Source organism: Lolium perenne, chromosome 5 (genome assembly GCF_019359855.2).
Source record: "Lolium perenne isolate Kyuss_39 chromosome 5, Kyuss_2.0, whole genome shotgun sequence".
NCBI classification, from domain to species: domain Eukaryota; kingdom Viridiplantae; phylum Streptophyta; class Magnoliopsida; order Poales; family Poaceae; genus Lolium; species Lolium perenne.
The window spans coordinates 23,686,550-23,699,478 of NC_067248.2; the positions used below are offsets into that span (position 1 = coordinate 23,686,550).

Consider the following 12,929-nt stretch of genomic DNA (forward strand, 5'->3'; position numbering starts at 1 on the left):
GAGAGCTACATGAGTTGTGTGGGCTCCTAGAGTTGTGTGGTGTGTGGTTAGGCCTCCTTCCGTCGAGGAACTGAGGTCCGCCTCTTACGAGATCTCGGTTGTGGCTTCTTCGCGGAGTTAGACACTTGACTTTAAGAAGAGTGGTGTTATTGATGATGCATTCTGTCTCGCATGAGTCTGGCATACATGTGGTTCCTATTGGTGATGGGTTGCTAAGTAAGCCATTGGCAATGGTGACTAGAGCTCTTGTCGCTAAAGAGGTTTGGATTTTCTCGCCACCTTGGCTGCTACATACCCTGATCTGCAGTTGATTGAAGAGTGCCCACCTTAGCTGCTGCATATATACCCTCGACGCGGTTGAGTGTTTGTTTGTTCACGTCGCGGTCTCTTGTATTGGCTTAAGTGGGCGCAATCCTGTTGTTCGGGTCAGGCCTTGTTCGGATCTATGTTAGGTTTGGTTGTCAGTGTGCGTGCATGTCTATGCTGTTTGTGTGGGCTTGGCCTAGTTGTTACAGTTTTTCGTCTTTTTTTCCTAAAAAAATGATATTACTCTCTTTTTAATTAATAAACTAGAATAGTGGCCCTCGCAAATGCGAGGGCACTGCCTATTACCACATAAATGTATCAAAACTTAAATGAATGTATGCATCAAAACTTACAAAATCACAACTGTATCTATCATATTATATATTAGGATCGCGATAAGACTGGAAAAGAGAGATGTGCTAGATATAATATAATGGATACAAGTGCCAATAAAACATCAAATCAGCTTCCAAAAAACACAAAGAATCCAGCTGCGAATTTGATGGATCTTATTTTTCTGTAACTATATATACGTAAGCACCACAACAATTATGTGATCACAATTATGCCTAGAAAGATGGCAAACATGTTTCTAGTATATTGGAATAACTCGGTAATGTTTAGCTATGTTTTGTACTTAGAAATTTTAGTTATCTTCGCACATACTTTGGAAATCTCTCATAGCCACCTTCGCTCGTCTCATCTAGCTTGTCATTAAATTTGTTACTTAGATTCTTGCTATCCCAAATAGTTAATGATATTTTAACTTATGTAAAAATATTGAAAATTTTAAGGATTCTATATTCTCGTGATAATGTTTTTCCCTTGTAATATAAGGTTGTGCATATTCAATAGGTTTGCTTCGTATAAAATGCAGTTTCATATAGTTTGCATTTTGGAGTCATAGACATTCAGCCTGGGCCACCCCTAGCTTATATTACAAAGATTATGGCGATAGTATAACAATATTGTTCGTATGCTAATCATGTGAAAACCATGTCAAGTATTTCTATTTTTATATAGGACATTAAAGTTTTATATAATACTTACCCCAAAAGTTAGATAGACCTTCACGATGCTATTATTTTTCCCTTGTGTAAAAATATTTGAATTTGTATAGACTTTATTTTCTCGTGCTAATGTGTAAGTTATTTTTCTCTCTCGTAACCATTCTTTAAATATAGCTATCTAAAGTAATAGTGGGTTCCTCCGAATGTTATACACTATATCAAGTAGTGTGTATATTGTAAATGTTGTTTAAAAACATATCAGATATAGACTATAAATAATAGATTTCAGCAATAATATAGTCCAAAAATTCACTTTTTCAATTATCTATAAGCCTAACACTGACACGCCCCAACAGAGCAACAATATAGCATATATTACTTGTTAAGAATCATTGCATAGCGATGTCGTCTTTCGATTCAGAAGGAGAACCATCAAACTGCAGTTCATCACGATGACAAAAAGAAAGCAATTGCTTGTTCTTTTTAAGGAAGAAAACTTGGTACTTTGCGCCAATAGGCTGGAAAAAAAACAATGCACTAACTCTGTGATGTTTTAGCGTGATATAGCATCCCATTTCGTAAATAGAGTCGTAGGAAAAAAATACTAAAATTTAGTGTGGGCATTCTAGATATGCTCTTGCACGCTGTTACCACTGAAATAACACTTTATTTTTTTCCACGCTCCTAACATCAAATTGTGTGTATTAGACTGGTCGCCTTGGAGTTTTTTTTGTTGTAAAAATCACATGTATACATATGAATAGTTCATACTATCTAGTAGATATATTCCAATTGCCGACTGTCTAGTTGCTTTAGGAATTATTATTGTCCTTTTATATAACATTTTGGAGGAGTTGTTGGAATAGTACAAAAGTTACAATTTTAAACCCATAATAATTCTTTGGGATTGGGTAGAACACACGCTGGGCTTTTTCCCTATGACATCAAAACGATTGTTAGACATGAACTCCGACTTAAGCGTTTTATTTTCTAGAAATTTCCTAAGATGGCCTAGAGCACATGTTAGTTTTATTTTTCTTTGACACGCAAATTGGTGTTATAGACTATCACAATAAAGTTATGCATACTTTCACTAAATCCTAACCGTAATTTATAGATCTAATAGTTTAAATAATTCTGGTGATTTGAATTAACATGAGATTGCAATTTCTTTATTAAATTTTATTATTGAATTTTTTCTTTCATCACCTAAACAAATCTAATTTATCAGATTCTTAGATGTTTGTATCTAAAGTTTACTTGCTTATTTTTTCATGCAAGTGTATAGTAGATGCCCAATATTATATGAGTACTACGTTAGTTGTTTACATCTTTCATTTATTTTTTAAAATTTGAATTGGGGAGAGGAGTATTTTTATTTTAGCGTGGTTGGCTGGACCTTTTTTTTATGCACACCATATGTGTGTAGAGAATGGTTAGAACATGTTGGGGTATGGTATATGCACTATGAAATATACGCTACCCCTGACCGAATATGAAGAGAAATTGGAATTGAATTAAAAGAAGAAAAAGATGCCTACAGAGTCTATCTCCATTTGACGTGAACAAACTTTTTTTGAACAGGAACGTGGACCCTATTAAATCTCACATGATTGACAAAGGAGATATCACATTTTTTTTTCTTTTAGTACGTAACCATCTACATTAAATCTTTTGAGCTATAGATAAGTTTGGTATGAAAAAAAATATGACATTTTGTTTTTCCTTTCTTATTGAAGCGTTGATTTTTTTCTACTTTTTGTTGTTAATGTGACGCGTTAAATGGACCTATAGTGTGTTACGTGACTATTAATATTTTATTAAATGATAGCCACTAATTTTAGATCTAACTGTTAAATTAATTTAGATGATGTGGCTTAACGTGGTGACTCTATTAGACATTCGTATTTTGCTTTTAGTATATTATAGATATAGATATAGATATAGATAGATTTATTAAATCTTGGCCATTAAATAATTGATCTAAGAGCTAAAATAATTTTGATGATGTGGCTTAACATTGAGTCTCTATTTTAGACCTCCGTATCTTGCTTTTAATATACAATAGATAGATGCTTTTATTACATGATAAAACTCTTTTACCTTATTTACCCTTCTCTCAAAGGTATCTCTATTATAAAGTTAAAAATAATATTTCAAAATATCAAACACTTGGTACTTCTATCCTCCAAAATAATTTGTCAATTCAACCATTTTTTTTCACCAGTACTACCTCGTCCAAGATGCAGCTCCATGAACCATGATCTTACCTAGGAGATCTGTTAGTCTACCTAGGAGATCTGTTAGTCTACATGTACCTAGCAACGACATCGAGCTTCAACCACTCGACACGTCATTTTACCACCCATGAACCGCCTAGGATGAGCCTTGCGTAGCACGCTCAGTCTAGCGACGACCCCATCTCCGGTTTGTTGCTCCATCGATTCGTGGCACTTTAGTTGTGTGGCGGTATCTCTCGTATACCAGATTAGACCATAATCTCCCGGAGCCATAAGCATCCTCGTGAGATTCTTGCAGTTAACATCTGGTATTGCAGCTAGATCGGTAGCTTCAAGATTGTAGCATGATCATTTGGAAGTATCAGACGGGAGATATTGTACAACGCAAAACCCGTAGAGAAAACTCTATTCATACTCGTAATGTTTTTTGTTCGACAAAAAACAAAGTTGTGGCTTCCATTGCCATCGGTTTGTAGCTTTTATTGTAAGCCATGGATATGAGGTTTAACTGAGCTTCTGTGTGCTTCAGTTACCATCGCATTCCAGAACACAGCTTCATACCGTCACTGGCGATCGTGGATGATCTAATTTCTCCGCATGCTCGTGCGTCTACTTCCGCAATGTGCCTAATGGAAGGGAATCTACTGCTCAACCATGCCTCTATCAGTTTGAGCAGGACAGCAGGGTCGCTTGATTGGAAGAATTGTCGACTTACCTTCTTGCGCTCGTTGCGGGTACGGTGAAATGGGTCGTCGGTCCCTAAGCAGGTGGAGCGGAGGCGAACATACATGTTGTTCGCCGTGAGCTTGCGATCACCGCATTAATCTTGGGTGCGCCAGTGAGCATAGAAGCCTAGGTAATGGTGTCCTACAGTGGCTGGAGTCTTGGACTGTTCGGTGGTGCTCCCCGTCTGTGCGTGCTTCTATTACCAGCGTATTCCAGAACACAGCTTCATACCGTCACTGATGATCGTGGATGGATCTAATTTCTCTGCATGCTCGTGCGTCTACTTCTGCAATGCGCCTAACGGAAGGGAATCAACTGCTCAACCGTGCCTCTATCTACTTGCTTTCTAGCGCAGTTCGAGCAAGACAGCAGGGTCGCTTGCTTGGAAGTGTCAACTTACCTTCTTGCGCTCGCCACGGGGATGGCGAACTGGGTCGTCGGTCTCTAAGCGGGTGGAGTGGAGGCGGACATACATGTTGTTCGTCGTGAGCTTGCGCTCACCGCATTAATCTTGGGTGCCAGTGAGCATAGAAGCATAGGTAGTGGTGGCCTACAGTGGCTGGAGTCTTGGACTGTTCAGTGGTGCTCCCGGTCCGGCGCTGCTAACAAAACCGATGTTGTTAAGGACGGCTTCCAATTATCCCTAGGAGCTGACGCGTCAACCTCATACTCCTCGGCCACTGCTCCCTCTATCGTTCCTCCTTCCGCCTTTCGCCTTTCGTCTCCTGGTGTTCCCCAATTTTTTTACCACGAATTTGTATTTGTCGAGAAAAAGAAAGTGGAGCTAGGAAAAAGAAAATTGCCAATCATTATGGGCGCACCGATGTTAGCAAGCTAGGGGCGCCCCATCCCTCTATTTCCTTTTTCTTTTGATATAATAATGGATATTTTTTTCTTAACGATGAACCACACTTTTTTTCTTGAGCAAGCGAGAGGTACCCCGCCCTTCTATTTCCTTTTTTACACAATAATGAACATGATTTCCTTAGCTGCGAATCAAACGCTTTTTTTTTTGCCTGCTTAGATCTTTCCATCTAAACGGAAGATTGGGTTTTAGTATTGTTTCACGGGAAGGTGCATGTATACGTATCAAAACGTGACATATCATGTATGACCACAAAATATAAGCTCCTACATGTTACGTAAATTTATTAAATCTTGGCCATTGAATTATAGATCTAAGAGCTAAAATAATTCTAATGATGTAGATTAACCTTGAGTCTCTATTTTAGATCTTTGTATTTTGCTTTTAGTATATAATAGATGAGGCAAAGTTTTTATATTTGATCAAAAAACAAAGACAATGTATTTTGAAAAGCCCTATGGCATTTGACATTCAGGTCCCATGTCCTGCCCAAAACCGCTTTGGACTGGGCACTGCATTTGAAATTTGACATGCAGACGTCGGTGTTGGACTTGGTCCCTACTTGTACCGTGATCAGCCGAGTACTTTCCGGCAGACACGTGTACTAGCAAAACTCCGGCGAGTCGACGCTCCGGCGAGACGAGCAAGCACACACCAAGTCGCCGATACACGTACGTACTAATAAGCTGGACTCGACTAAGATCGATCGAATTAGTAGAGCTGGCTCACGAAACACACGCACGTGAAATCGATTTGATTGCTAGAGGCTCATATCGAGCCTCGTAGTTACTTGCTTTATTTCTTTTGACTTGATACAAGATTACAAGGCCTTGGGTGCACTTATATACACGTATAGGCTTGAGCACTAGTCCTAGTCGGTTTACAAAACAAGACTTGCACGGACACTACTCGATCCGTACACCAACCGATTACGTCTATGCACTATGTCTTGCCGACGGAACATGCACAGATCGTGCTTAATGCTAACAATCACCCCCCCTAAGCACGACGTGCATTTTATCTCGACCAGGGTCCCAAATACGCCATTTACTTTGCGTAGGTGTTACCCTCGGTAATGCTTTCACCGTTTCGGCCATCATCATCGACATTGCTTTCGTCGCTCTTTGTGTCTTCCATGTCACCGACTTTACCTTCGCCGGTTTCTCCATGGCTTGACGCTTACCATTCTTGTCCGCGTCTTCGGTCTTCACCTCTTCCTTGGTTCGTAAACACCGAGCTTGAGCTTTCCCTCCCACACATTCATTTGTGTGAAGGATCTTCATTGGATATAAATCCAAGACACTACGAAAAAGTTTCGCAGTTTTTTTTTTTTTTTTTTTGAACATGGAAATATATTAACATTGCAAACCAGGTTACAGTATTACATGACGACTGAGCGCCAAGCAGAGAATACTAGTGCCTAGAAGCACAAAATAACATAAGGATGATCTAAACATAAGTAGATGACACTGAAGACTGCCTATGAAGCCAAACAGCGATCGTTTATCCGTCGACAACACAGACTCGATATTGCTGCATATGCAATCTCCGAAGGCCTCTTTTATGCTCCATACCAGTTGATGCCCCGCGGGTGGCTCTCCCGACGGTCTATCTGGCGTATGCATTCGAGGTTTAAGTGAACTGAGCTGTAGATTTTTAAGAACCATCACCGAGCTCAGTCTCGAGGGGCCCCTGCTGCTGAATCTGGGGATCAACGACAGAGGAGTTGTCGTGCACCTCTGGTGAAAGAACCCGAACAGAGGGGCCGTGCCTTCTACAGGGTGATCATCAGCCATGAAGAACTTTGTGCATCCAGAACTGAACATGTAATCTTGCTCATGCTTAGAGGCATTACCCATCTCCAGATTTGCTTTTGCACACCGATCAATATGAAGCAGCAGCCTTGTATGAGCAGCAGGATTGAACTTGTCACTCACCTCATATTTGTGATAGGTTTGAGCAATCGGGAGATCACCATATCTGACTTTCATAGGAGAAGGCTGAGTAATAATCTTGCAATTCATCTTCTTGAAATAAATCTTCAGTAAAATCAGATCCATGATGGTGCGCTGCTTCTCATTCCAAACTACCATGTACCAGGCTTGCAGCAACAAAAAAATGGGGCTACCAATTGCTGCAATCCTAAATCTGAACTGATTACTTGTGAAAGGAGAAACAACAGCATACCATGCAGTGTCGCAGATAGAAGTCCAATCCTTGGTGAGGAGATAGAGATTGCACGACCTGGAAGCGCTCATACAGTTGCAACCCACCAGAATCTGGAGAAAATTTTCACGTGTCTCATGGGAATCACTGGAGGCGTCGGTCTCGGGAGGAGGATTTGGTGCTATATGACAAGTCGACCACCACCAGTGCTTTTCATTTGGCATTGACCGAGGGGAGAGGATGCAACGCGGAAGAAGCCCCGCAGAATACCCACTGGCAGGAGAGCCAGCGGCCAGATGAGGAACTGCATCTTGGCTTATCCCAAACCATTGCTCAAGAATCCCAGCCCTGGCCACAACTTCGAGGACACCAGCTCCCTCTTGACCCGATCCGCCGCCGAGGAGCATCAGGGAAGCAGGGGTACCGTGGACCTCACCAGTCACACCCAAAACGGCAGATCTGCCGTCCTGGACATCTCCCAACTCTTCAATTCCGGCCACCATGGACGAAAACCAGAGGAGAAGAAGGCATCCAAACCGGAGATCTAGCTTATTAGAGAAGCTAAAACTACCAGAAAACCTACCTAGAGTACACCGGACCTCCCTCCCCCTCACCGCCGGCCACCGTGGCCGCCGGAGATGGGGAGGAGAGAGGCCGGATCTAGAGGAGAAGGGGACGCTCAAGGAAGGTACGACCACGAAGGGTCAGACGCCACAGGGGCAGCTCTCGAAAAGTCCAGCTGACTAAGTTTCGCAGTTGATCGTCGTCCTCTTTCATGTACTGTCGGAGGAGACACCGTAGTTGTTTCTTCTGTCACTTGTGTAACCGCAATTGAAGCCACACTAGCTACCGGAGTTGCTTTTTCCGGTGCCTGGCCTTCTTGTTGATTTCCTCCTGGCACAGAATCTAGGCTGCGTCGCCCTATTTCACTTCCTGGCAATTCGATGCCCTCTTCACGTGGAGTACCTCCTGGTCTGCTTGGTCCGTCAGCATGTGTGGTACTTGGTGGTGTTGAACCACCAACACAATATCCTTTCTTTATTTCTTCACGTGAAGTAGTTCGTTCTGATCATATCTTCTCATTTAAACCACCTCCTGGCAGCACACTTTCTTTTAGTCCGCCTGCTTCTAGCCATCGTGGCCTGCTTGCTGGGCTGCAAGGTACAGCGCTTCCTGGCACAACATGTGAGCCTCGACCAGCTCCCCTAGTTACGCTTAGATCACACGAGGCAACGTCTTGCACTTCAGACCTGCTCGTAGATCCTACCGACGTAGCAACTTGAGTAGCTGAAACTGCACCTACACCAGTGCCGTCTAGACTCAGTACACTCGAGCCCTTCATGCTGGTATCTGGTTGATCTCGATTGTTTGCATGCTCAAGCCCACCGTAATCAACACTCTCATATGAGATCAGATGTACCGTTTCGTTGGAGCTCCAATTCCATGATTTTTCTTCCTCGAAGACTACATCGCTCGTAACAACCACCTTATTGGTATAGGGATTGCACAAATGATACGTCTTCGAGCCGTCATAGCCAGTCATGATCATTGGAGTACTCCGGTTCACCAATTTGCTATTATGGCCGGACACCGTCTTGACATGCGCCACGCACCCAAAAGTGCGAAGATGATCAACCGAGGGCTTCCATTCGTACCATGCTTCGTACGGCGTTATACCAGCTACACACCTAGTTGGCGCCCTGCTCAGCAAGTAGACAGCCGTATTGACTGCCTCACCCCAAAATTTTCCTGGCAAACCTTTACTCTTCATCATGTTCCGTGCCATGGACACCACGGTTTGATGCAGCTCACCCTCCTGATTTATGCTTAAGACTTCTATCTTCACCTACGCTTTGAATTCTCCGGCTTCTTTGATCTTCTTGAATTCTTGTAGTGCTTGATCCTTACTTTTCAGCAACACAATCCACATGTATTGACGGTAATCATCCACCACAAGCATGAAGTACTTATTGCCGGACGGGGTTGCAGGTGATATTTCAACGCATAGATCACCATGAACAAGTTCCGAAGCTTCTTCACATGGGAACGGGACACTCCGCTGCTGATCCATGTGGTCCACCATCTCTGGAGCTTGCGCTGGAGAAGCTAACTCCTCCGTGTCCTTCTGCTCGCATACCTCGAGCATCAACATCATCGGTCCATCATCTCCTTGCTCGGCCAGGAGAGCCCTATCCTTCGATGCTTTCTGGCAATCAGCCTTGAAGTGACTGAGCTTCCCGCAGTTATGACACCTTACTTTATTTATGTCAAACTTCCTCCGTGGCGGAGCTTCATCATCTTCCTCCTGCTCGGCGATGTACTTTTTCGCCGGGCGTTGCTTCTCCTTCCCGTTGCTGCGGCTCGTGGACCCTCCTTGCTTTTCTTTCGAAAGAGTCATCCACTGCTGCTTCGTGAGCATCAAGTGCTCACTCTGGTCCGGGTCATCGAAGCTAAGCCGGATTCTCTCGTCGTGGGCCTTGAATCTTCCGATGAGATCATCAACCGTCAGTGTATTCAGGTCAATACACTGTTCGATCGATGTAACAATCTGCATATAGCGCGCCGGTGCGGCACGCAAGAACCTTCTGACGTTCTTGACCTCATCCAACCTCTCGCCATAACCCGTGATTGCGTTGATGAGGGTGACGAAATGGGAGGCAAACTGATCAACCGTCTCGCTTTCCTCCATCTTCAGATCTTCATAACTTTTCGTCAAAGTTTGAAGATGCGCTTCCCTCACGCGGGCATGACCTTGGTGCAAGGTCTTGATCGTCTCCCACGCATCCTTCGCCGATTTCTTTCCGACGAGGTGCTGCATCACGTCCTTCGGCACGACGGAATAGATCGCCGTTAATGCTTTGCGATCCTTCGTGTACTTCGTGCCTCCCTTGACGTAATCATTGCCGCCGGGATCGACAGCCTCCCATATCTCTGCAGCTTCCATGGCCACCTCCATGTTGAGGGCCCAAAGCCCGTAGTCCTTGCGATCGAGGCGCGGACAAAGCCGCCCCCACTGTCTCCACCACCGGTGCCGATACCGAGTTATCGCCTTCCTTCATCATCGTCATGATCTTCTAGTACTTCCAAAAAATCACGGACGAATAACCTCAAGCTCTGATACCAATTGTTGGACTTGGTCCCTACTTGTACCGTGATCAGCCGAGTACTTTCCGGCAGACACGTGTACTAGCAAAACTCCGGCGAGTCGACGCTCCGGCGAGACGAGCAAGCACACACCAAGTCGCCGATACACGTACGTACTAATAAGCTGGACTCGACTAAGATCGATCGAATTAGTAGAGCTGGCTCACGAAACACACGCATGTGAAATCGATTTGATTGCTAGAGGCTCATATCGAGCCTCGTAGTTGCTTGCTTTATTTCTTCTGACTTGATACAAGATTACAAGGCCTTGGGTGCACTTATATACACGTATAGGCTTGAGCACTAGTCCTAGTCGGTTTACAAAACAAGACATGCACGGACACTACTCCGTACACCAACCGATTACGTCTATGCACTATGTCGTCTTGCCGACGGAACATGCACAGATCGTGCTTAATGCTAACAGTCGGCATGGTATTTTGCATAATACGAGCAGATCGTGGTATTTTGCTTAATCATGTATGGTATATTTTTAGCGTTGTAAAAAATTAAATGTAGTGAGCAGCGACGCAGAGCAGCTGAGCTAGAATTCCTTTTTGCTTACAGTAGACACCCGTCCCTTTTGTACAGTATCTACACAGTATACTTGTATGCAAGTTAGCAACGTCGGCTGCCATTTTTCTTTATGGATGTTTTGCTAGCTTTGATGTATACACGATATCACTTGGTTGTTGCTTAGCTAACTTGCTGCTTGCCGACGCTGCATCCAAGCTAGCAACATTTGTTGTGGGCACTTGGCTCTCCGCGTACGTCAGGCAATTGCAGCTGGTTAGTTGGCTAACTACATTTTTTTGGTTGATCTTAGGTCGCGGCTGGGATCTCCAGTTTTGGACTTGCAAATTGTTGATCAGTTGTTGACAACTCTTTGATATCATTATGTGATTGATTATGTCAAATAATAAGTATTAATTTTTCCATACATGATTATTTATTTTATTGTACTCCCTCCGGTTCATATTAATTGACTCTAATATGGATGTATCTAGACACATTTTAGTTCTAGATACATCCATATTGAAGTCAATTAATATGAATCGGAGGGAGTAGCATTTATAAGTAAAAATATATTGCTTTATGTTTAAAAAACCAGACGACCGACGACCTCACCGGTTCGGTCACCGGTCTGGTTTTTAAAACTATGGGCGCAGTGCGATCCCTGCTCCTCGTCCTCGTGCGTGAGGCAAACACCGGCGGATACGCCCACCTTTTAGATAAAAGGCAACTTTATTGCCCAACTTTAACTTAATAAAGCCAAAGGTATCACACAGGATTACGAGTACGACAATGATGCGGCATACATCTTCGCCAAATAAGGTAGGTAAAGCAAAAAAACAAACATCTATCGCAGGTAAACAGAGTAGGATGGCGCCCATCGCCAAAGCTCGCGCGTGTTGAAGTATAAATGCATTGCCTAATCTCTTCCATCAGATCGGTCTTTTGGTTGCATTGGTTAGAGCATGCAGTTCTACATGGTATCAGAGCCAAGAGGTCTTGAGTTCAAGACACGGCTGGCGCAATATAAAATAAAAATATTGCAGCCCACTTTCGGTCCACGTTTAGGCCCGAGGGAGCCACACGTGAGGGGGAGTGTTGAAGTATAAATGCATTGCCTAATCTCTTCCATCAGATCGGTCTTTTGGTTGCATTGGTTAGAGCATGCAGTTCTACAGCGCGGAAGAGGCTCCCTTAGCTCTCGCTCCATCCACCTTAGACCTTCCCTTGCCCTGTCCTTGAACTTGGGCCTCCAGAGCTGCAAAAAGATGACAATTTTAAAGATAATGTCAGCTGGATGAGAAATCACTTTTCTCGCGATGGTTAGTTTGTTGCGGATCGTCCAGAGGGCCCAAGATTGGGCAAGAAAAAGGGCCCAGAGGATATGGCAAGTAAAACCCGTGAAACTAGCGAGAATAGCATGAAACTGTGGGAACTTAGCTGGTCTCTGAGCCGTAGAGCAGGTGAAAAAAATATGAGCAGCATCCTCGGGCGCACCACAGAGCGCACACCCGCCCAGAGACGGGCCGTGGCGAGTTGCGATTTGCAGGTTAGAGGGGAGCTTATCCAGGACCAGTTGCCAGGAGAAAATTTTGATCTTAAGCGGCACCTTGGCCTCCCACATGTCTTTGAAGTGCGCGACCGTCGCCCCTTGTGAGAGCTTGAAGTATAGAGACTTAACCGAGAAATTTCCTGAGTTCTCCGGGTGCCAGCGGACCTGGTCTTTACCCTGACTTAGCTGGACACCGTCGACTAAGGCGCCCATTTCCCTCCATTGTCTGTTCCCATCTTGATCCAAGGATCGACGAAACCGGATACCAAGTCCTTCCCCTTGAAGGGCCGAGGCCAGCGATATCGACACATCATCACAAATAGCAAAGAGAAGAGGGAATTTGTCCTTAAGGGGCATAGTGTCAATCCACCAATCCTGCCAGAAACTGGTGCGAGCCCCCATCACGC

General features: G+C 43.9%; 1 protein-coding gene across 1 annotated transcript; it reads right to left on the reverse strand.

The window, feature by feature from the left end:
- Positions 1 to 12,142: 12,142 nt before the first annotated feature.
- LOC139831427 (uncharacterized) lies at positions 12,143 to 12,924 on the reverse strand. Its single transcript, XM_071820701.1, has 2 exons — positions 12,468 to 12,924; positions 12,143 to 12,228 (listed from the first exon to the last, which is right to left on the reverse strand). The coding sequence occupies exons 1-2, from the start codon at positions 12,922 to 12,924 to the stop codon at positions 12,143 to 12,145; spliced, it is 543 nt and encodes a 180-aa protein (XP_071676802.1).
- Between the last annotated feature and the right edge of the window lie 5 nt (positions 12,925 to 12,929).

What these genes read in the sequence shown, in the direction of transcription:
- LOC139831427 (XM_071820701.1), bottom strand. Translation starts at nt 12,924, where the DNA reads ATGGGGGCTCGCACCAGTTTCTGGCAGGATTGGTGGATTGACACTATG. An exon ending in GGGCGGGTGTGCGCTCTGTG is followed by an intron (nt 12,229 to 12,467) that starts GTGCGCCCGAGG and finishes ATCTTTTTGCAG; the next exon opens with CTCTGGAGGCCCAAGTTCAA.